The sequence below is a fragment of the Octopus bimaculoides genome, chromosome 11 (assembly GCF_046866305.1).
Source record: "Octopus bimaculoides isolate indiv1 chromosome 11, ASM4686630v1, whole genome shotgun sequence".
Taxonomy (NCBI): Eukaryota; Metazoa; Mollusca; class Cephalopoda; order Octopoda; family Octopodidae; genus Octopus; species Octopus bimaculoides.
In genome coordinates this window covers 81,562,561-81,584,954 of record NC_142938.1, presented here as the reverse complement: position 1 = coordinate 81,584,954, position 22,394 = coordinate 81,562,561, and the positions used below count along the sequence as shown (strand labels likewise).

Here is a 22,394-nt window from a genome sequence, read left to right as displayed (position 1 = left end):
TATATATATATATGTTTGTTTGTGTTTGTCCCCCCAACATCGCTTGACAACTGATGCTGGTGTGTTTACTCCCAGTAACATAGCAGTTCGACGGAAAAGACAGATAGAATAAGTACTAGGCTTACAAAGAATAAAAACTGGGGTCGATTTGCTCGACTAAAGGCAGTGCTACAGCATGGCCGCAGTCAAATGACTGAAACAAGTAAAAGAGTAAAAGAGTAATAAAGAGACTCTCCGCTATCAGACTAAGCGAAGTTTAAAAGTAACTTCAAGGGAGATAACTCTAGCTGCTTTTCTTTTCTCTTACTTTGTGAACTCTCTAACGTTTAAGAACACTTTATTTACATTGGTGATTCATTATGAAAGTGCAGCATGTGTTAAATTGTGGCTTCTCCAGTTGGTATCCAGCTTTTAAGAATGTCACCCCACGAAGGTATCTCTTGTCTTATCCTTTGTTCACTTCTTTCTTTTTTGTATTATTTTTCTTTTATCATATCGCTTGTTTCTCGATGTGTATTTCTATATTAAATACAGTCCTTAAGTTAATTAAGCACAACAGTCACTCCGACGGTTCCCTCTGGTAACAACAGTCAAGTTGGACTTCCTAGTAATATATATTTAAAGGAGGAGTGTCACTCGTCTGGCTTTACGGGTCGGACTTAACTAAACCTCACATGCCGAATAGGAACGATCATTCTTAAAACCCCGATCTTTGTATAAACCAAAAGAAATGTGTAAAGGGTAACAACTCTGCACGAATGGTAGCGATTTGTATTTTACAGAATATTTCAGAATTGAAAATAATAAACTTTTCTTATTTCTGAAAGTGATCCGGTTATCATGTCAAACGTAGTCGCGGTTTAAATATATTTCTCCTCGTTTGTTATATTTATATTGAAACACACTTAGCTTGTTACAGTTAATTTTGAAAATTGGGAAGAATCTAATAAAAATAACCATGTCAATATTAGACGAGTGTTTGGACCTTGGAATTTTGGTGGAAAGTTTCTAATTTAGATCAGTGCTCCTCAACCTTTTATCGCTTGCGGTTCACTTATATTCTTTTCAGAATTCGGCGGCACACCTGAACTAAAATTATAGGGAAAAAATTATTCAGGTTACACTGCAGCACACCTTGCGTCGTCTCGTGACGAACCAGTGTGCCGCGGCGTACCGGTTGCAGAGCACTGATTTAGATTACTAAAGCAGGAAGTTTGAATATTAGAACGAGCAGCAGTCTCTGGCATGTCGGTATCAAAAGGGCCTCTGTTCACAAAACACCACTGAATATGGAAGGCTGTTTTCGCTCGTGTGTGTGTTTGATACATCACTCTTACCCATGCATAAACAATAATGCATTATACAGAATTGTTGTTTTCATTTTGTTTTTTTTTTTGAAATAGTGATGGACCCCTTGTAAATGGCGAGGATGACATCCTCTTTCATTGATACTAAAATAGCAACAAAATCTCTCAAATCATGCCAGCCGGTCGCTTTTCATATCCACGCATCTGAAATGATGTACAACGAGACAGACTTCTTGGTTTTCAAGTGATCTAAATTAAGACCTACCATGGAAATTTTTGTTGTTTTAGACGAATTTAAACAAAAGCAGGAAGGGTTTATAGGTGAAATGCTTTTGGTCACAGGTGTTTCCTCCATAAGGACTGTCAAGGATCTAAATAACAACAACAACAATAGATATTCTGGCATTATTTCAGTTAATGATCACAAATTGAAAGTGATATTTTGTAAACTTTTTTCTTTTTTTTTTTTTGAGAAGCTAGCATGATCCGCTGGATGTGTAATGTCAGTGTGCACACACGACAGAGTGTAAGCACCCTGAGAGAAACGTTAGACATAAGAAGCATCAAATGTGGCATGCAAGAGAGACGTATGAAAAGCTGGGGTATTTTTTGAGAAAATTCTAATTTCCATTGTTGAAAATACCAGAATCCATAGAAACTTTTTGTTCTCTTTTTTGTTTTCTTTTTGCATGGGAAATGGTGGGTGCTTTTTCAAATATATTCACCTGGACATTGTCAAATAGTGTTAATATTTCAACTTCCAAAATGTTCTGAAGATTCCTCAATCTATTAGACATAGCAGCAAAATCATTCTTGAATCTTTCTTTTCTGTTTTAAACAATTAAGATGGGATTGCTGGTTATTGGTGGAATTCATTTGATCATAAGCGCTGACAAAGAACTAAATAACCATAGGAGCTGACAAAGAACTAACCAACAACAATAGACATTTTTAACCAATAAAAGACCATCTAAGAAATTTTTTGATCTGCTAGAATTAGCTGCCACATCTCCCTCAATTCACTCTCTATCACAATGAAAAAAATTAGGGCAGGAGGTCAGAGTGGATAATTTTAGTCTAAAGATCCAGATATACTGTTGGAAATATAGGAAGCAAAGTTTTGAGATTGTAATATTTTATTTTGAAATTTATATTTTGATGTCAGAAATGAAAATATCAACCCTAATTAATATTCCTCTTTTCTGTTTATGTCATTCCATAGCTTTATTATTCCACTACCCAAACAGTTTGTCGATTACCTGAAAGCTGATCGGGTTTTCCTTCCAGAAGGGTGAGTTCAAATTTATTGAATATTTACAAAAAATCCAGGTTTTTAGATATTTGTCTTCTTCTAAATGTACGCCATTGACTTAGTTTCACAATGGTTTTGGGTTCTGTCTTCACTGGATGACCCTTTGGACAAGTATCTTCTACTTTGGCCTTGGCTTGGTCAATGCCTTGTGAAGGAAATTTGCTAAATAGTTACTGAACTGAACTCCATCTTATCTCAACACATATTTTCCTAATCCATATTAGCATAGTAAAACAAACCGGAAATGAATGAGTACACAAATATATGTAACAACCAAATACTCACATACACACACACACATGTGTGTGTATGTTTGTATCTGCCGTGTCCTTGCTTTCACATCTTTCAGCTAGAAGTGATGACACTTTTGTCCTACAGAAAGGAAAAAAGACAATGGCTTTGACTCTTGCAGTGTTACTGAATATAATTCCTTTGCTGAAAAAGAAGTCAGAATCCGCATCGATATTGTCTCATCAAGTCTTGTCCAACCACTGCAAAAAAAAAAAAGCAGACATCAAAATGGTGACAATGATTTAGAGTGTGGGAAGTGGCTGCACTCATGGCCTTCAACAAGGCGTCCAAGATTCTTTAGGATTCTTCAGCAAAATAATAAGTTTGAGGACCAATGTATTTGATGGAAGCAAGCAGAGAGACTAAGAGAAAGGAAGGGATAATGATGAAAAGGAGAGAGGTTAGGATGATGCTTGTGAGAATAATGATGATGATGATGATGATGTTGGTAAACTTTTATAAAATCTTGCAACACCCTTAACAACTGTCTGTGACACACCTTATGGTAGTGTGTCCCACGGAACCCAAAATGCAATTTCCCAAAAACTGCAGAACCCCTACTGATATTTTATATAACAACCCTTGCCACCATAACTTTAATAAGGAATTGTTTTAGAGAGAATTTATTTATATATAATAAAAATTGTAACATATATTGAAATAGGTGAATCCTATATTTCTATAAAATAAACTCTTGTTTTTTAGTTCAGGTCAAATCCAACCCAAAGGCCGTGAGGATGCTGAAAGTGACGACGAAGACTACTTTGATGATGATGTAAGAGTTAATAGTTATAATATTCCCCCCACCCTACTCTCTTTTATTTCCCTTGACTTGCATTTACCCGACAGGGAAGGAGAAAACTGCATTGGTGTCTTGGGTGGGGGATAATTTAGGAAAAGCAAACTGACGAAACTGATGTTTAATTTCATTGAGATTCTGACTGAGCATAATCCTTCAGTGAGAGTCTTTTAGCTGTGACCGTCTTGTCTCCTTGTCTATCAAAGACTAAATTGCCCATTATATCCCCTTTTTAGAAGTACATTCTCTAAAGTCATTGGTGAACAAGCAGAGACAATGCAACATCAAGAAGACTTTCTAGTCTTGTCAAAATACACCCAGGACATTCTTTCAAAGTGGTTGGTGTCAGGAAAAGCAAAACAACAAGACAGTGTTGACTCTTGTGAAATCTAAACATAGAATTTAATTAGATGCAGCACAAAATCTTGTCAGTGAACAGGTCACGGTTTCAAAGCGGCAAAAATATTTTGACACAAATTAAATTTAAATGTTGAAGTGAATCTAACGGTTTTTGTGTGTGTGTTTTTTTTAAATGGCTTATAAACACCTACCATGCTGCAATTGTTTTTGTTTCAGCACATGATCTCAGATCAAGTCACTTGCTATGCAAGTACATCTCTGTAATTAATGAATTGTTATCCAAAGAAAAATAAGAAATTGCATTTGATAATCTAGTTTTGATGTAACCAAAAAAAAACTGGAATGACAGCATAATGTTCAGAAGTGGATCATCAATTGATTGTGTGTGTTTATATGCATAATTGTGCGTAGAGTGCAAGCTACCACACACAAACACATACACACAGGGTGTAGCAAACTACCACACACACACACATAGGGTGTAGCATAGCAACTACCACACACAAACACACACACACACAGAGTGTAACAAGTTACCACACACACACACACACAGGCACACACAGAGTGTAGCAAGCTACTACACAAACACACATACACAGTGTGTAGCAAACTACCACACACAAACACACTCACAGGGTGTAGCAAGAAAACCTCCCACATTTTTACAGGTTGACAAAACATTTCAACAGTAAATGTGCTCCAAATCATGAACAAAAAAAAATCGTAAATCATCAGCTAAATGAAGAAACCAGTACCACATGCAGCACACCAAGGGTTGTGTAAGATATGGGCAGGTTTTTCTGTTGCACCCTGTTCATACATTCTCAACCATATTAAAATATGAAGAAATATAAATAAACGCTGTTTAATGAAGGTTTTTTTTTGGGGTTTTTTTTCAGTATGAATGGAATTCCACACAAGATGAAAATCGGGTAAGAATTGTTTGCCATTTTACAGACCTGCTTCAGATGATCCCCTCACTCCCCATCCACCTATCCACCCAACCATAACTTTGATACAAATTTCCTGTTCTAAACAGATTATTTGATGAGATTTGATTAACATTCTATATCCATCTTCTATGCTGGCAGGGGTTAGACAGCTTAAGCCAGAGGACTTCACCAAACTCCACTGAATCAAAACCTTCCATCAAAATTTCATGTCAATTTATGTTCCAAACACCAGTTTTAATAAACTTATTTTACTAAATTCTCTATCATTTTAAAAATTAATAAATTAAGAAAGTCAGTGTTATTTCCATAGAAATATGGTAACAAATGTGTTTAAAGGTTTGAAGTATTCTCTTCTTCTTAAATGGCTTGGTGTTGGTCTGCTGGAAGGAACTGTGCACCTGGTGTTGGTCCAGTGGAAGGAGTTGTGCACCTGGCCTGGCTTTACAGATCTTCTGAGATCAATGAGATTGATTCTGCTAGTGTCCCACATGAACTCTCATAAGTTGTATAGGGTGGGAAGAAACGGTTCGACATAGCAGAAAGTGCAGGGCTTGGGACATTCAACACATATACACTAAGAGTGCCTAAGTGGATGATTATATGAGATTAAGCATGTTCAGAGGCCAGGTAGACGTGGTAAAAAAAGGAGAGAGAGACGAGGCAGTGGGTTGTTTGTTTTGTGTCCATTTTTAACCCATGCTAGCATGGAAAGCGGACGTTAAATGATGATGACACACGTAGTTAAGAAGTTCACTTTGTAACCACATGGTCTCAGGTTCATTTCCGTTGTGTGGCACCTTGGGCAAGTGTCTTCTACTAAAGCCTCAGACTGACCAATGCCTTAAGTGTGAATCTGGCAGATGGAATCTGTGTAGAAGCCCATCATTTTATATATATATATATATATATATATATATATATATATATATATAGTGACAGGGGGTACAAAGTGGTACTGGCATTGCTCGAAATAAGAGTCAAAAGTATTCATTCACCACAAAAGCACTATCTTAATAAACTGACAAGGGAGACAAAGCTCCTTATGGTCACAGACAAAGTTATATTAATGGTTTTTCATAGAAGTTGACAAGGTGAGCTGAGCTTAACCCTAGGCACAGTAAGAACCACTGACGAGAATTAAGATACCCTGCATCAAAATTCGAAATCACTAGTAATATGGCTATGTCTGTGACCGTAGGGAGCTTTGTCTCCCTTGTCATCTTATTAATATTGTGTTTTTGTGGCTAATGAGTTCTTTTGACTCTTATTTCTAGCAATGCTAGTACCACTTTGTACCCTCTGTCACTTTAGTGAATGTCTATAAATTTACCTTTAGGTTATTTATTGTTAATAAGCCACCCCATATTATTTGTATATGTTTATGTTCATGCTAGGTACCAGACTTCCCAGAGTTGGATAAAAAAATCCGAAGTTGTATTGAAGAACTTGATGGGGAAGTGTTCCCCAAATTAAACTGGAGCTCTCCAAAGGTAAGTACTTTAGAACTCTCTTATTATTGTATATATATATGTGTGTGTGTGTATATATATATAAATATGTCCACTTTGTCATGTATCTATGGCTCAGATGGCATTTATTGAGGCCAGATGCCTCCAGCCTGCTGCCAACACTTACCTGTTTTGCCATGGTCAGACATGTTTTTGCAGAAGACTGGAAATGAATAACATTCATATATGACAATCACACAATGTCAAAACACTTAGACATGAACACACTCACACATGCATACCTATACAGGTGGGCTGCAAAAGTAGGCATACAGTCAGTATCACACCAATGTTATTATGCTTAATTCATTAGAATTATTAGCTCATTAAATTTTTGGTATTTTCAGTGTCATTTTCAGTTACGTGATCAAGAAAACTCACCTAGTTTTAAATTAGCAGCTGGTCTGGCAGAGTTTGACATTTGAAATACTTTCAACATAAATTTATTGAAAGCAGTGTTTATCCCAAATCACTACGAAAATTATTGGCTCTGCTATCCATACACCTTCACAAGATTTTACATCCAGCAACAGTCTATGGATGGCATCACCCCTAATATTTCTGATGGTCTGAGATGAGCATTGCTTTAAACTGATATATTTGTATTAATTAATTATGTATCTTAATATGTAATTTTTTAATTAATGATGTTTATTCCTCATGGAACAACTGTCAGAGGTAAATGAATTATGGCTCATCTCTGAACTTTGTGGGTTTCTACTTTTTATATGTATATGTACATATATATATATATATATATATATATATATATATATATATATACTTTATTTAAAAGCAGCAGAAATATAACAAAAAAACCGTTACTCATTGCATGTGCTTACTCCGGTATATATATATATATATATATATATATATATATATATATACACACATATATATATATATTTATTTTTGCTGTTTGAATAGGATGCATTTTGGATTTCGTTCAGTAAAACTCTTCTCTGTACCTGCCCAGCTGATATTTATTTACTGTTGAAAAGTTCAGACTTTGTTACCCATGATTTAACCAGTCCGTAAGTAATGTGTTGAACTTCCCATTTATAAATCTAATATCTCTTTCCTAATAAACAATCACAATTAGTAAAGATTTCCTATCCAAATGCCAACAATCTCCCACTTTTTTGGTTACTTAACATGATTGATGCTATGTGTTTGCCATGGAATTTTTCTAGGAGGCTGCAGTGGCAGTTTATGTTGTGGCATTCCTTTCAGGGTTGGTTTTTTCTTTTATTTTTGCTGGTCATAGGTTGGTGTTGGAGAGAGAGAAACAGGTATGAGTAAAAGGTGAAAGAAGAGAGAGTGAAAGAGTGAGAGAGAAAGACAAAAAGGCAGAGAAAGAGAGAAAAGAAAGGAAAATGATTGCAGTACCTGACTGATACTTTATTGACCCCAAAACGAATGAAAAGTAAAGTTGACCCTGGTATGGTCTGAGCAAGTCAGAAGAAATACTACAAAGCATTTTTCGCATAACACCATCTTGTTTCTGTGTCTAATTTTGTGAGAGAAAGGGCTCTTCAACAGAAGATATGGAGAAATCAAGCAAATGTAGGCTTGTTTGAAACGATCACTGCGTAAACAAACCATTTCACAGAAAGTAAACAAACTGAGTAAAAAGATAGCTTATGGTCTACCTGTAATTAGATTCACTTTAAGACAAAAGTTATACAATAGAATTAATTAAGAACCTTTTCTTCAATTGTTTTCAAAAAATCACAGTAATATGTTGATAAATAAAAAAGTTAGTTGTTTAATGAAACCAGTCTAAATTGGTGATTATTTTAGATTTTAATTGAAACTCATAAGGGGTGTGTTTTACTTAGAAATACATTAACGAAAGGGTCAAGACCTGAAATATTCAACTGGTACTCATTTTATTAACCCTGAAAAGATGAAAGGTAAAGTCAACCTCAGCTGGATTTGAACTTGAAGCATTTTGTTGAGGGAGTCTGCTGCTGCCTTTGCTTTCATAATCAGAATAATAATAGTTTCAGATTTAGGCACATGGCCAGCAATTTTGAAGGGAGGGCATTAGTTGATATCATTGACCCTGGTATTTATTTTATCGACCCCAGAGGAATGAAAGGTGAAGTTGACAGGATTTGAACTCAGAATGTTAAGAGCCAAAAGAAATACCACAATGCATTTTTCTTGATGCTTTAACCATTCTACCAGCTCACTACCTTCAATAATGTTTCCAATTAGGCACAAGGCCAGCGGTTTTAAGAAGAAGGGGTTAGGTGATGCCATTGACCCCAGCAAATCATTTTGTCCACCATTCTGACAATTCAGCCAATCCACTGCTCTAATATTGATATATTAGTAACCTTAACATTTCTTGTATCACTTTCTTTATTATTTCTCTTCCAGCTTTGAATACTGTGAGGATGCTGAGTGCAACCAGCCAGAGTTAGAATACAATTTGGTCCTTAGAAGATGGGTGAACATTCATCCAGGCTCAGAATTTCGATGCTTCGTTAAAAACGGAGCTCTTCTGGGTAAGTCAGACCCTTTGCTGTTACTCTCTGCTGATCCCTAGTGATTCCTATTTAAGGGGAATTTACTCTGTTGCAAGCATTCGAATTGGGCCTGGATTATGAAGTTGCTTTCTTGTTTTCTGCTCATCAGTCTTTGTGTCCCTGCATAAAGATCACAGCCACGGGACTTTCTCCTTCTCTGTCTAGAAATAATGGATCCCTATCAGTTTAGATGATGCATATTGAGCTGTTTGCTCAACTGAGCTACATACTTACTGGACTAACACATAAATGGTTAAACATTCCAAAATACAGGCACCTTTATAATCCTTGTATTGCTATATTTTGATGCCATGTCTCCTCTTTTGTTTCAATTAATTTGAATAATAATGAAGAATCTAATGAAACAACTTTGTTGTTATTAAGCTGGGTCTTTGGAATGTTGTATCGACATGAAATTTTAAGGGATGGTTTTCATTTAAAACTGGAAGTTTGCATCATAGAACCGGTGGGGGGGGGGTAGACAGGTTGGTATCAACAGGGATCAGCTGCATTATCTTGGTTTCAATTAATATTTTGAAAATAATGGAGATAATGAATTTTGTCATTGTTGGTTTTTAGAAAATAAATTAACATAGAATTTTTATGGATGATTTTAGTTTGATATTCCAGCAGAATCAACATGGCACACTCTGTGTGTGTGTGATGGCTGAACCTTTGAAATACAGATACAATTTGTCTAGCAAGCTTCTAACCAGTTTCTATCTACCCTGTTGTCATTCATATTGCATGGATCAACTCAAGGATATAATAAATGATACTTGCCCAAAATGTGCCAGATGGTGGGATCAAACTGGGGACATTATGATTACAAAGCAAACATCTTAACCAACTCAGCCATATTGCATTCATAGCGTATTTAGAACTGTATCAATCATAACACACCTTTTTTTAAGAAAGTAATGTGTGATTTGAAGGAGGCTTGGCTGCTTTTTCTAGCGTTATTGAGAGGCTTGACTTGATTTAGTTCTGTTTGTGACCCTGAGTTATTGCTAATTGTTCTTCTAGCTATATGTCAGCGACATGATTCCGAGTACTACAGCTTCATTGAGCAGAATCTAGAAAGCATCAAAACAGACATTACAACTTTCTTCAAACAGAGAATTGCGTCACAGTTCGTCCTTAAAGAATGTAAGTATTAGCTTCGTTGATGCACTTTTGTCATCATCGTCATTTTGGTTTTAATGTCTACTTGTCCATGCTGGCACGGGTTGGACGGTTTGATTGGGGACTAGCATGCCAGGCTCCAATCTGATCTAGCAATGTTTCTACAGCTGGATGCCCTTCCTAACACCAACCACTCCGAGAGTGTAGTGGGTGCTTTTCACTTGCCACTGGCACAGGAGCCAATCAGGTGGCACTGACATCGACCACGTGCAGATGGTGCATTTCACTTGCCACTGGCACAGAAGCCAGTCAGATGGCACTGGCCACAGCTACAATTTTGCTTTTACTTGACTCAACAGGTCTTCTCAAGCATATCATATCACCCAACGCATCAAGGATACTCTTAAATGGGCCAGACATGCATCACTGGCATCAGCCATGGCTGCGATCTCACTTTGTTATTATTATTATTTATTATTTAACTACGGTGCAGAGGAATGGTAGAATTGACAGATCTCTCTGTCTTTTGAGTGAAAATTCTGCTGAGGTCAACTTTGCCTTTCATCCCGCCAAAGTTGAAAAAGCTAAAGTACCAGTAAAATACTGGGGCTGATATAACTGGCTTTACCTCCTTCTCTCCCTCCCACCACCAAAATACTGCTCCCTATAAGCTTATCTTAGAAACAATCAAACATAGAAGCTTGTTGTTGTAGTTGTTGTTTTGCAGTGACACACGGAGGAATTTTTCTTTGTTTTCATTCTTGTTATTTTTCTCTTTCTTCTTCTTCTTCACAGATGTCCTTGATGTCTACAGAAAAAGACAGGTAAGTGTTCTATTGGGTGAAGTGGGATGGGAAGGTAAGGTTAATTACTGTCAAGATGATGGTTGTTGTTGTGTAGTGCCAGGTTTATACCATTCGAGCCAATCCATGATCAAAGACATCCTGACATGGCCATCCAGCCTGTTTTTTTCTGTGTATAGAACGTAGGACAATTTCACATCCAACATGTCACTTTTCTAAAGCAATGCTCAGCTATGAATTGAAGATATGGTTGCTACTTCTAGCTGATTGGACAACCACATAGATATCTCCTTGTGGCTCATTATGAATGATGATGGTTGTTGTTGTTGTTACTGCTGCTATGGAAGGTGACATGGTGTTGCTATAGTAACCAATCTACTTCATGGAGTTCTTTTCTGTTATTAATGTTGATAAGGAGGGCCTCCATGATTCTGACATCACACTTGTTGCATTGAGTGGCCCTGGTGGAGACCTTGAAATCCTGGGTCACACAAGTCTTTAGGCATTTTTTTTTTTTTATTGAAGTATCTGTGCGCATGCATTCTTTGATTTGAACATGCAGTTTCCTGGTGATGTTCCTCATGTAGGATGCCCCACTTTAACTGCAGACTATTTTGTATATCACATGGCCCCTTGAACATACTTTGAAGTCGTTGATGGGGCAATTAGACATCAGTGTTTTCAACAGAAATACCATAGCAAAAGAGTTAAAGTTTAAATTGCACTCTAAGAATATATATATGTACGTATACATCTATAAATGGTGTATATATATATATATTTATATATATATATGCCAGCATGGAAAGCGCATGTTAAACGACGACGATGATATATATATGTGATTTTTTTTTTTTTTTTTTTTTTGTTTTTCTTTTTTTAGGGTAAAATAGTACTTTTAGATTTCAACCCTTTCGGGCCAGTTACTGACAGTCTAATGTTTGATTGGCCAGAACTGTTGTCTGATCATCCTTTCCAAAAATCTTCCACTGATGTAGAAGGATCAGAAGATGTCCAGCAAGTAAGACAAACTTTCATATATCTATGGAATGCGTCAGGTGAGCCTTCATGTTTGACGTGAACTTTCATATGTGTGTGTGTGTGTAAAGCAAACTTTCATGTATGTGTGTGTAAGGTGAACTCTCATGTGCCTCTGTGCCATAGATTTCACTGTCCTTTTCAAGATATCATAAAGTCTTTTTGTTTTTTTACTATTCTTCTTTGAAGTGAAGTTTTGTTTTTAGTTTTTATTTATTTCATTTATTTTATTTTTTTTCTGGTTGTTCTTTTACTGCCAAAAGCTGAAAGCAAGCACCATAAAACGAAATGCTAATGATGTGTTCCTTACTTTTCAACAGCTTCCTGTATTTCGATATATCCATGAGTCAGAAAGTGCAATGAAACCAAATCCTTATGCCTACTACGCTCTGCCTAAAGACTTTGTAGACTTATCCCTGGGCACCGACCCATACAAATTAGTTGATTTCTTAAAACTGGTAAGTGACATTTTGAAATGTAATTAGAGGTGGAGTGCAATGGAAAATCGAACTCTTAAATTATCATAATGCCTTCCCTATATAAATCTTCCAATCTTGTTAGAATCTAGAGATTTTGGTGAAATGCAGTTAGCTGTCATCACTGTTGTTTTAACATCCACTTTTCCTTGGTCAGACGAAATTCTACGGCCAGATGCTCTTCCTGTTACTAGCTCTCACCTGTTTCCAAGCAAGGTAACTTTTCCATAGGCCAGACATATCTTTTATGTAAGACTGGAGGGAAAAACAGCATTGTCTGCATGACGGTGTCACTTGTTTCCAACCATCGTATGATACCAGGACAAGGGCACACACAAACACACACACACACACACACATGCATATAAAAGCCAGTCTATATACTGATAAACAGGCTTCTTTCAGTTTCTGTCTATGAGACCCGCTCAAAAGACTTTGATTAGACTAGGGCTATGGTGGAAGACACTTACCCAAGGTGCCATGCAATGGGACTGAACCCAAAACTCCATTGTTGGAAGCAATCTTCTTAGCCACATGACCAGGGCAGCACCTGTCTGTTCAGTATAAAAATATAGTTATTGCAACAGAAGGGTTAAAACATATCTCATCTCTAAAAATTTAGATTAATAGCTTAAAAAACTATACCCTTTTATTCTTTATTAATATTTGTGTTTATTTTTTACTGTATCTCTTTAAAAAAATGTTTTGCATACTAATAATTCTTTTCTGTTGTTTATAATTCCAGCAAAATTCTAAAATGAAAAATGAGGAATCAGATGAAGAGAAATGATGATGCTACGGTGAATACAGTGTACTTGAGTAGCACCGACTGTCTTTAGTTGGTGTCTGTGTGTATGCTACAGACTGTTAACTGATGCTGCAACTCTTCTTGTCATCCATTGCTCATCCAATATTTATTCTATTTTTATTATTGTATAATAAACAAATCATTATTATGAGCCAAGATCATTGTTTAATACTGATTGATTTGCGAAATGAATGGTGAATTGAATAAAACGGTAGGGTGTTGGGAAAATTGGAAGACTGTGAAACAGAATTGCAGGATATTAATAGAACTGGTAGATCATCAAAGACAATGATGGTTGAGCTGCAGAATTAGTAGAATTTTGGATAAAATAGTAGAGGGTTGGCAGAACTGGTAGAGCACCAATTAAAATGCTTGGCTGTGTTTTGTTGTATCCCTTTACACTGTGAGTTGAAATGCAGCTGAAATCAATTTTGACTTTCATCCTTTCAGAGTTGATTAAAAAACTTCACCAGCCAAGGACTGAAATCAATGTAATCCACTGTTTATTGGTTTTGTGTGTCATCACTATCATCATTGTTTTAACATCCACTTTTCTATGCTGGCATGGGTCAGGCAGATTTTCTATGGCCAAATCCCCTGCTTATGCTAACTCTTGCTTGTTTCTAAGGTAAAAATTCGTTCCCCTTTCAAACGACAAAAAGCCTGATCATAATTATAAGGCCTTTGCGTTTCTTTTCATAAAGACTGCACAACTTGTCCAGACATGTCATCAAGTCTGCACATTCTTTCATTGTTTACTGCAAACCTACTACATCAACCTGTGTTGATAGCAAGACTGTCATTTTGTTTATAGTCAGTATTGACTAGAACAACACACATACACATGCATATACATATATAAACGAAGGACTTCTTTCAGTTTCCATTTATGAAATCTACTTGCAAGGTCTTGGTGTGCCCAGGGCTATAGTAGAACACTTGCCCAAGGAGATCTTGTGACCAACCTGACTATAACATGATGTTACACATTGCTGGTCACAATGTGTGTTTGATTGATGCCACCCCACTGGGTCGGTGAGCAGACCTACATTTCCCCATCCCCTGATCAAAAGGGGGAATGGGGAAATGTGAAATGAAGGGTTTTGCTCAAGAACACAGTGTGTCGCTCAGTCTGGGAAACGAACCCATGATCGTGAGTATACAGCACCCTAACCACTAGGACATGCGGTGTCACACATATATATTCTTTTATTCTTTTACTTGTTTGTCATTTGACTAGCTCAATGGGTTTTGTGGCTGGACCAGTTTCACTACATAATTGAGTACCAGAAAACAGTGGATCATGGCGATGGAGATGCTCTTAGTCGCATACCATTTAGAAATGACAACGATTTCGACAAGGAGGAGAGTGGTGAAGATATGGACATGGTGTGCACCATTAGAGTTCCTAGTCTTTAGACGGAAGCATCCTCCGTCAAGAATCTGGGAAAGATCCAGTGATAACTACAGTGATGCGCTATGTCCGCGAAGGGTGGCCACCGAAGCACACTGAGACCAATGATGAAGTCAAAAAGTTCCAGAAGTTACTGGATTCACTTAGTATCTTCAACAGGTACCTCATCCTAGGATCAACAGCTATGATTCCACAGAGCCTACAGTCCAATATCCTAGATCTACTGCATATTGGACATTTTGGCATGGAACATAAGAAGCAATTAGCAAAATCCGCTGTCTACTGGCCTGGTATTGATGCAGCTATTGAAATGGATAGTCAACGATGTGACTCGTGTAGCAAACATCAAAACAGTCATCCAAGCCTGCAGTTCACCCATGGAGCCGCTTACACATGGGTCATGCCGTCAACTTCATACGTACAAAATGGATGGTGATCACAGACACTTTTTCACGATATCCATGTATTCATCCACTAGAGCCACTCTAGATTGGCTGGAAGAGGACTTCGCTAACCTCAGATATCCTCACACGCTGGTCACAGACATTGCATCAACTTTCCTTTCTGAAGAATTTCAGAGCTGGTGCAAAGAACGTGGCATCTCACACCTGACAGGTGCACCATACCATCCAGCTACTGACGAAGCAGCAGAACGTCTGATGCAGTATTTCAAGCAAGCGCTAAGAAAGTCTTCTCTGCCCCCAAAACAAGCTCTTTTCAGGAGTTTTTAATGTAGTACCGGAGAACGCCAATATCCTGTGGACTCTCTCCAGGCGAACTCTTGATGTCCCGGCAGATTCGGACGAGGTCCGACTCTCTGCTGTCCTCTCCAGTACACATAGCTCAGGGCAAGCAATCCAAGATGTCATCAAAGGCGGAGACGACAAGATTCAGGAGGTCTCACCAAGGTAACCAAACAGTACAAGAATGGTGATCCTGTATATGCACTGTACTATGGACTTTGCCGTGACAAGCAGCTCCGATGGGTAGCAGCAGTCGTCACGAAGTCTGTAGGTGCTCGCTGTTTCAACGTCAAGGTTTTTCCCCCTGGCCCAGTATGGAGACGACACTGGGAACAACTACGTCTGCAGAGGACTGCGAACCTGGCGATGAGACTGACAATATTTCCGAGCTTCCAATGGAAATCCTGGAAGAGGTGCCACAAATTCAGAGACTTACCAAGCCGCTTGTACCAGAGTATGAACCGGACAACTCTAGACAATCCAAATGAACATCCAAGCCTAGAAAGAGACTTTGATGTTGATTCTTCTAGTGTAGCATTAGTTTCGGTGGTGAGGTGTTGTGGCGATCGCTAGCCAATAGAATTCAAAGTTCTGGAACTTATGAGAACGTTCACAAGGCATCTAGATTTTTGGTTTGCGTTATTTATTACAGTCTTGAGTTTTACAGTTGGAATAAACAGACTTCACACCCATCTGGAGTATCACTGTGTTTTCGTCTTTGTGAGTAAATGAGTGAAGTATATTGAACCACAGACAACACACCTATCTGAATTGTTACTCTATTCTTTGTAAGTAAACTAGAGAAGTATAACAGTTAGAGAGTGTTATATTGGAAACTGTGCAAAAAGTGGGGTCTAGAGAGAAGCAAGACAAACTGCAGAGAGTGGTGGAGTCACAGATCTGCAAAATCGTCTGAGATTTTCCAATTCAAACAGATTAGGCGGCAGAGCATAATAAACCGAACCTATTGTTGGTGGACGAGGTGTACCGCATCTGCTATATTAGTTGATGTTGCATCCACGAATAGTCAAGAACGAAGCCGAAAAAATAGATATATACAGTCCTCTTAAGTACGAAATAACCCGTCTTTGGAAAAGGAAGAAGGTAAAGACAATGTCGATTATTGTTGGATCCTTGCAGACAGCCTCAGAAGGTACCGAGAGAAATGTAAAGGAAATCGGAATAGAATGCTCAGTAGAACCGTTACACAAGGTTCGCCTCCTGGGCACGGCCTGAATAATCAGGGAAGTATTAGATAACTGAAAAGAACAGATTGCCTGGTACCGTAGGCGGTAGGCAACATGCCTGCTACGCATGCAAGACTCCAAGAGTTCCGACAAAATCTGAGTTCAAAATAATAATAACAATCCTTTCTACTATAGGTACAAGCCTGATATTTTGTAGGAGGAGACTTGCCGATTTTATCAACCCCAGTGCTCGATCGATACCTTATTTTATCGGTCCCGAAAGGATGAAGGTTAAAGTTGACCTCAGCGGGATTTGAACTCAGAAAGTAATAATACCATAAACTAAACACAGCAAATATACTACTATTAGTTATCTGGCATATATTTTCTCTTTAGATGTGATTTGCACATCTAAATGACACGGTCGCGTACACTTTCTCACTCTTTAACTCTCTCTCTCTCTCTCTCTCACTCTCTCTCTCATATATATATATATATTAACGCATACATACATACATACATACATGCGTACATACGAACAAAAATACCTTGTTGAAGTTGAAATTTCAATGAAGGAGCCTTGGATCTAGGTTAGAAACTGGTTCTTTCACTATTGGCAAGAAATCTTGAAATAACCGAATAATGACATGCATACATGTATATATATATATGTGTGCGTGTGTATGCGTGTGTGTGTGTGTGTGTGTGTGTGTGTGTGTGTGTGTATGCGTGTGTGTGTGTGTGTGCATTCATACATGCATATATACATATATTACTCTGACACTCCCTCGATTCTGCCAGCTCACCACTTCCAGTTTTAACATGAAACGGTAACACGATGTCTTCTAATATTCTTCAGCTCCAGATATAACGGAAGATATCGCAACAGTAAAAAGATCGTTGTAAAACTCTTGTAGAACAAGAATCAATGACCAAGTTGAAATGTTGCATGTTAAGTGTGATAATATGTGATATTTAGGCGTTCAGAAAAAACTCGCTGTTCTTACACCAGTCGCTGTAGGTGTATCAAAAATTATTCATCAAAATAAGATATAACGTGCTTTCGAGGGTCAGTTTGAGTATATAAAAAACTGACAGTATTTTGAGAACAAAAGACGTTCTTACGAACTGATTATGCAATGATGGTCAAGTAAATTCGTACAGGATTTAGAAGTCAATACTATGCATCTCTAAGGACTTTTAATTATTATCACCATTTCTTGTCAAATATTTTGTTGCACTTTAACACACACACACGATGTTTTGTACGATGGCACTCGAAGTAGATCAAGCTATAAATATTAACGTGTAGAATATTGTGCTAAACAAATCACCTTGGGAAAAAGCTCAAAAGTTGCTCCTCCACTTCTTTCACGTAAGGTAGTTTGAACCCGATATCCTGCAGGCGATTATACATAGCTTTATCTACTTCGCGTTCCACTGTAAAAAGAAATTTCCCAAATTTATTCGACGTTACTAACTTCTAATAATACCTATAAACATTTGCTTGCATACATACATACATACATACATACATACATACATACATACATATATACATATATAGTAAATTTTAAAAAAGATGGAGAAAAAAGACAAGAAAAAAAAACAATGTGAGGACGTGGTACATGCAAAGTATTAATAAGACGCTCAGGGAAGGAAACAAAAGGGTGTTTTATGTTTCGAGCAAAGCTCTTCTTCAGAAACAGGAGACAGAGGAAAGTCCAAGAGAAAAGGATGGAATTTTTTAAACATTTAATGCATCGGTAGAAGAAACCCTGGAAATAATCACTTCTGGGGAAAACGTGGGGGGTGCGTATATATATATATGTATGTATACATGTGTGTGTGTGTGTGTGTTCGAGGTTCTGACGAAGCTATAAAGTGTTATTCAAGCTTTCAGTTATGAGTCGACTGCATCTCATAGCAGAAACTACTGTAAGCCAATGAAGTCTATAAGATAATTGCTTACTCGTATGTCATCTCATTTTCTTTTATACATACATACACACGCACGCACGTACACACACACATATATATATATAGGGAGAGAGAGAGTGAGCGTGTGTGTGTGTGTGACACAGAGAGAGAGAGAGAGAGAATGCTTAACTCTCAAGATTTGAATCATCGTCTTGTCTTGCGTTGCATTTCTTTGCATTCTTGGTTTATCCAAGTTTTAACAAAACTATGTTACCCTGGCACCTAATCGAATTCAGAAAGAACAACGTGTTAAGTGGTTGAATCAATACAGTATAACATTTGATTTCTGTCCGCCATATACTTCACTGAGAAATCTGAAGCCAGCAATTACAGCTTCTGATTAATGCAATCGGATTAATCCAAAATTAACTCGCTTTCTCCAGCCTTGAAACTAGAGTTGTCAATGACGCTCACTTTATTTACTTTATAAAAATCATTCCTTCTATCTATCTATCTATCTATTTATCTATCTATCTATCTATCTATTTATCTATCTATCCATCTGTCTATTTATCTATATCTGTGTGTGTTTATATATATATATATATATATATATATATATATATATATATATATATATATATAGTTTTAGGGAAAATAACCAATTTTCAAGAACTCATCGATGAAAATCCACTATCACATATAGAAAAATTAATAATTAAAAGCACAATAAATGAGTATAATATAAAGTAAAGTAAATATCATAAGATAAATATAATAAAAAGATTACACGTGTTTCATAACCAATTTTCAAATAGAAAAGAAATTTAAATCGATTAAAATCAATTGAAATTATCTAAAATAAGTTCTATTCAAAAATATAGCTACTCGTCAGATCGTAAGTAGAACAATAATTAGATATATATCTCAACCAACAATAAGTACCAAATGAATTAATATGATATACTTATTATAAAGATAGAAAAATTATTTAAAAAATATCATAATATCAAAATAATAACCATTCAATAATCATCCCTTCATCCATAATAATAACATGTATATTATATACAAAAAACATCTTACCTAAATTATCATTGTTTTAAATTATCATTGTTTTAAATACAAGTTGAACGAAGTTTAAGTTTAAAATAATAATGAAGATAAAATTAGTACATATTTAACCGGTGTAATAGTTAAAGCTAATTTTGAATTACGGAAAAATTTGGATAAGTACTGTTTTCACTTTGCTAAAGATTTTCTACTATTTGAAAATAATATGTATTCTTGTTTTTATACTATTCATTTGGTTCTTTATAGATTATTTTAATAGATAACTTATTTAACACTATATTATTTAGGAGTTATAGTTTCATTTCAACATAATATTAGAACTTCGATTGGAATAGTGTTGATATATTTTCGATTATTTTTGATTAATATTATTTGATTAATTATTAATCTTTATAGTTTATAATATCGTTAAAGTTTTCTTAAAATCAAAACTTTGTATATATATATAAAGTTTAACCTTTTATTCTTAATAATTTTTTCTTTCCTAATTTTTTCATTCATAATTTTTTCCATTCATAATTTTTTCATTCATATTTTTTATTATTACGTTTGTAGAAATAAATAATCTTGTATTTTTCTATTATACAATTGATCTTTAATCATAATTAAATAAACGTCTTTAGCTTTAAATAGTATAGCTTTAACTATTACACCGGTTAAATATGTACTAATTTTATCTTCATTATTATTTTAAACTTAAACTTCGTTCAACTTGTATTTAAAACAATGATAATTTAAAACAATGATAATTTAGGTAAGATGTTTTTTGTATATAATATACATGTTATTATTATGGATGCAGGGATGATTATTGAATGGTTATTATTTTGATATTATGATATTTTTTTAATAATTTTTCTATCTTTATATAATAAGTATATCATATTAATTCATTTGGTACTTATTGTTGGTTGAGATATATATCTAATTATTGTTCTACTTACGATCTGACGAGTAGCTATATTTTTGAATAGAACTTATTTTAGATAATTTCAATTGATTTTAATCGATTTAAATTTCTTTTCTATTTGAAAATTGGTTATGAAACACGTGTAATCTTTTTATTATATTTATCTTATGATATTTACTTTACTTTATATTATACTCATTTATTGTGCTTTTAATTATTAATTTTTCTATATGTGATAGTGGATTTTCATCGATGAGTTCTTGAAAATTGGTTATTTTCCCTAAAACTATATATATTTTATATATACTTTATCTATAAGGCTCAATTTAATTTTTTATAAATTGATTTTAATTGAGTTTTTTACCTGTAGTTTTGGATTTTGTCCCTAATAATATTATTATATATATACATATATATATATATATATATATATATATATATATATATATATATATATATATATATATATATATATATATATATATATATATATATATATATATATTATATATATATATATATATATATATATAAATGGTGACTGCTTCATTATCGCGGGTGATTGCCAAATCCTTGCGCTTTGTCGTTGTCAATGGCATTACTGACTTTCCACCCTTGACCTCTGAATTGACTATTCAGTTTTGCTGAACATCTGCATGATTTGAAGCACAGGTGACAGTCGAAAGTTGTGACTTACTGCGTGCTTCCAACTGATTAGGTCTGCACATGTCATTATTCTTCCATCGCCAGGTGACTTTTAGTAGATGGAATGACGAGTGAGGTCACCATAAAAAGACATCTGTACATCGCTGGATGAGAGTGAGAAACGCTAGAATACACACACACACACACACATAAGTATATATGATTACACACATATGGATAGATAGATATGTAGCTTTATCAGGGCGTGACGTAGAAATAAATTCTGTTGCGTACACCCAAAAAATTTATCTTCTTTATTCTATGTTTTTCCTTTGGACATGGTTTCCTCTTCAGATGGAAATGTGGAAGTAGAATTATCAACATTTGCCTCGATCAGTTGAAATCGGAAGTTTTAAGAGTTGTGTTAACGTACGTTTGTAAAGCAGCCAGTACCGCTCTTCAGCAACTCGCTATGTCACCTGCTGATGAAGGCGAGATGTGTGTTCGTCCATATTTGATACACATTTCCGCTAGTAAAAATATATCCATGTCCAGGGAAATTATGTAGGTAATATGTATGTTGTAGTTCAGTGTGTACTACCTGATCTGCTTCGGAATATCATCCCATTTAATCTATCATTACATATTTTAAAGGAGGTGGTGAGCTGGCAGGAACGTTAGCACGCCGGGCAAAACGCTTCGTGGTATTTCGTCTGCCGCGACGTTCTGAGTTCAAATTCGGCCGACGTCGACTTTGCCTTTCATCTTTTTCGGAGTTGAGAACTGCGATCGATGTAATCGACTTGCCCCTTTACCCCAAAATTTCAGGTCTTGTGCCTATTGTAGAAAGAATTGAATATTTTAGCTCTCAAATATAAATAATTTCTATTTCATTGAGTTCTTTCTTTCTAGATCTTTGTCCGAAGAAATATTCTTGTTATATCTGCAAAATATTTGCTCTTATCACTTTCATATGTGGTTGTATTTATGTAATTTATGTGTTATTTCTTTACTACCCACAAGGGGCTACACACAGAGGGGACAAACAAGGACAGACAAACGGATTAAGTCGATTATATCGACCCCAGTGCGTAACTGGTACTTATTTAATCGACCCCGAAAGGATGAAAGGCAAAGTCGACCTCGGCGGAATTTGAACTCAGAACGTAGCGGCAGACGAA

General features: G+C 35.9%; 1 protein-coding gene across 1 annotated transcript; it reads left to right on the top strand.

Moving 5' to 3' along the window:
- Nucleotides 1-278: 278 nt before the first annotated feature.
- Nucleotides 279-13,476, top strand: LOC106874781 (translation initiation factor eIF2 assembly protein). Its single transcript, XM_014922634.3, has 12 exons — nucleotides 279-433; nucleotides 2,530-2,598; nucleotides 3,616-3,685; nucleotides 4,972-5,004; nucleotides 6,420-6,515; nucleotides 7,461-7,567; nucleotides 8,922-9,049; nucleotides 10,097-10,219; nucleotides 10,991-11,019; nucleotides 11,882-12,019; nucleotides 12,357-12,494; nucleotides 13,258-13,476. Exons 1-12 carry the CDS (start codon nucleotides 360-362, stop codon nucleotides 13,300-13,302), a joined length of 1,050 nt encoding a protein of 349 aa, XP_014778120.2. The 5' UTR covers nucleotides 279-359; the 3' UTR covers nucleotides 13,303-13,476.
- Nucleotides 13,477-22,394: the final 8,918 nt, after the last annotated feature.

What these genes read in the sequence shown, in the direction of transcription:
- LOC106874781 (XM_014922634.3), top strand. Translation starts at nt 360, where the DNA reads ATGAAAGTGCAGCATGTGTTAAATTGTGGCTTCTCCAGTTGGTATCCA. An exon ending in AAGAATGTCACCCCACGAAG is followed by an intron (nt 434 to 2,529) that starts GTATCTCTTGTC and finishes GTCATTCCATAG; the next exon opens with CTTTATTATTCCACTACCCA. An exon ending in AAGACTACTTTGATGATGAT is followed by an intron (nt 3,686 to 4,971) that starts GTAAGAGTTAAT and finishes GTTTTTTTTCAG; the next exon opens with TATGAATGGAATTCCACACA.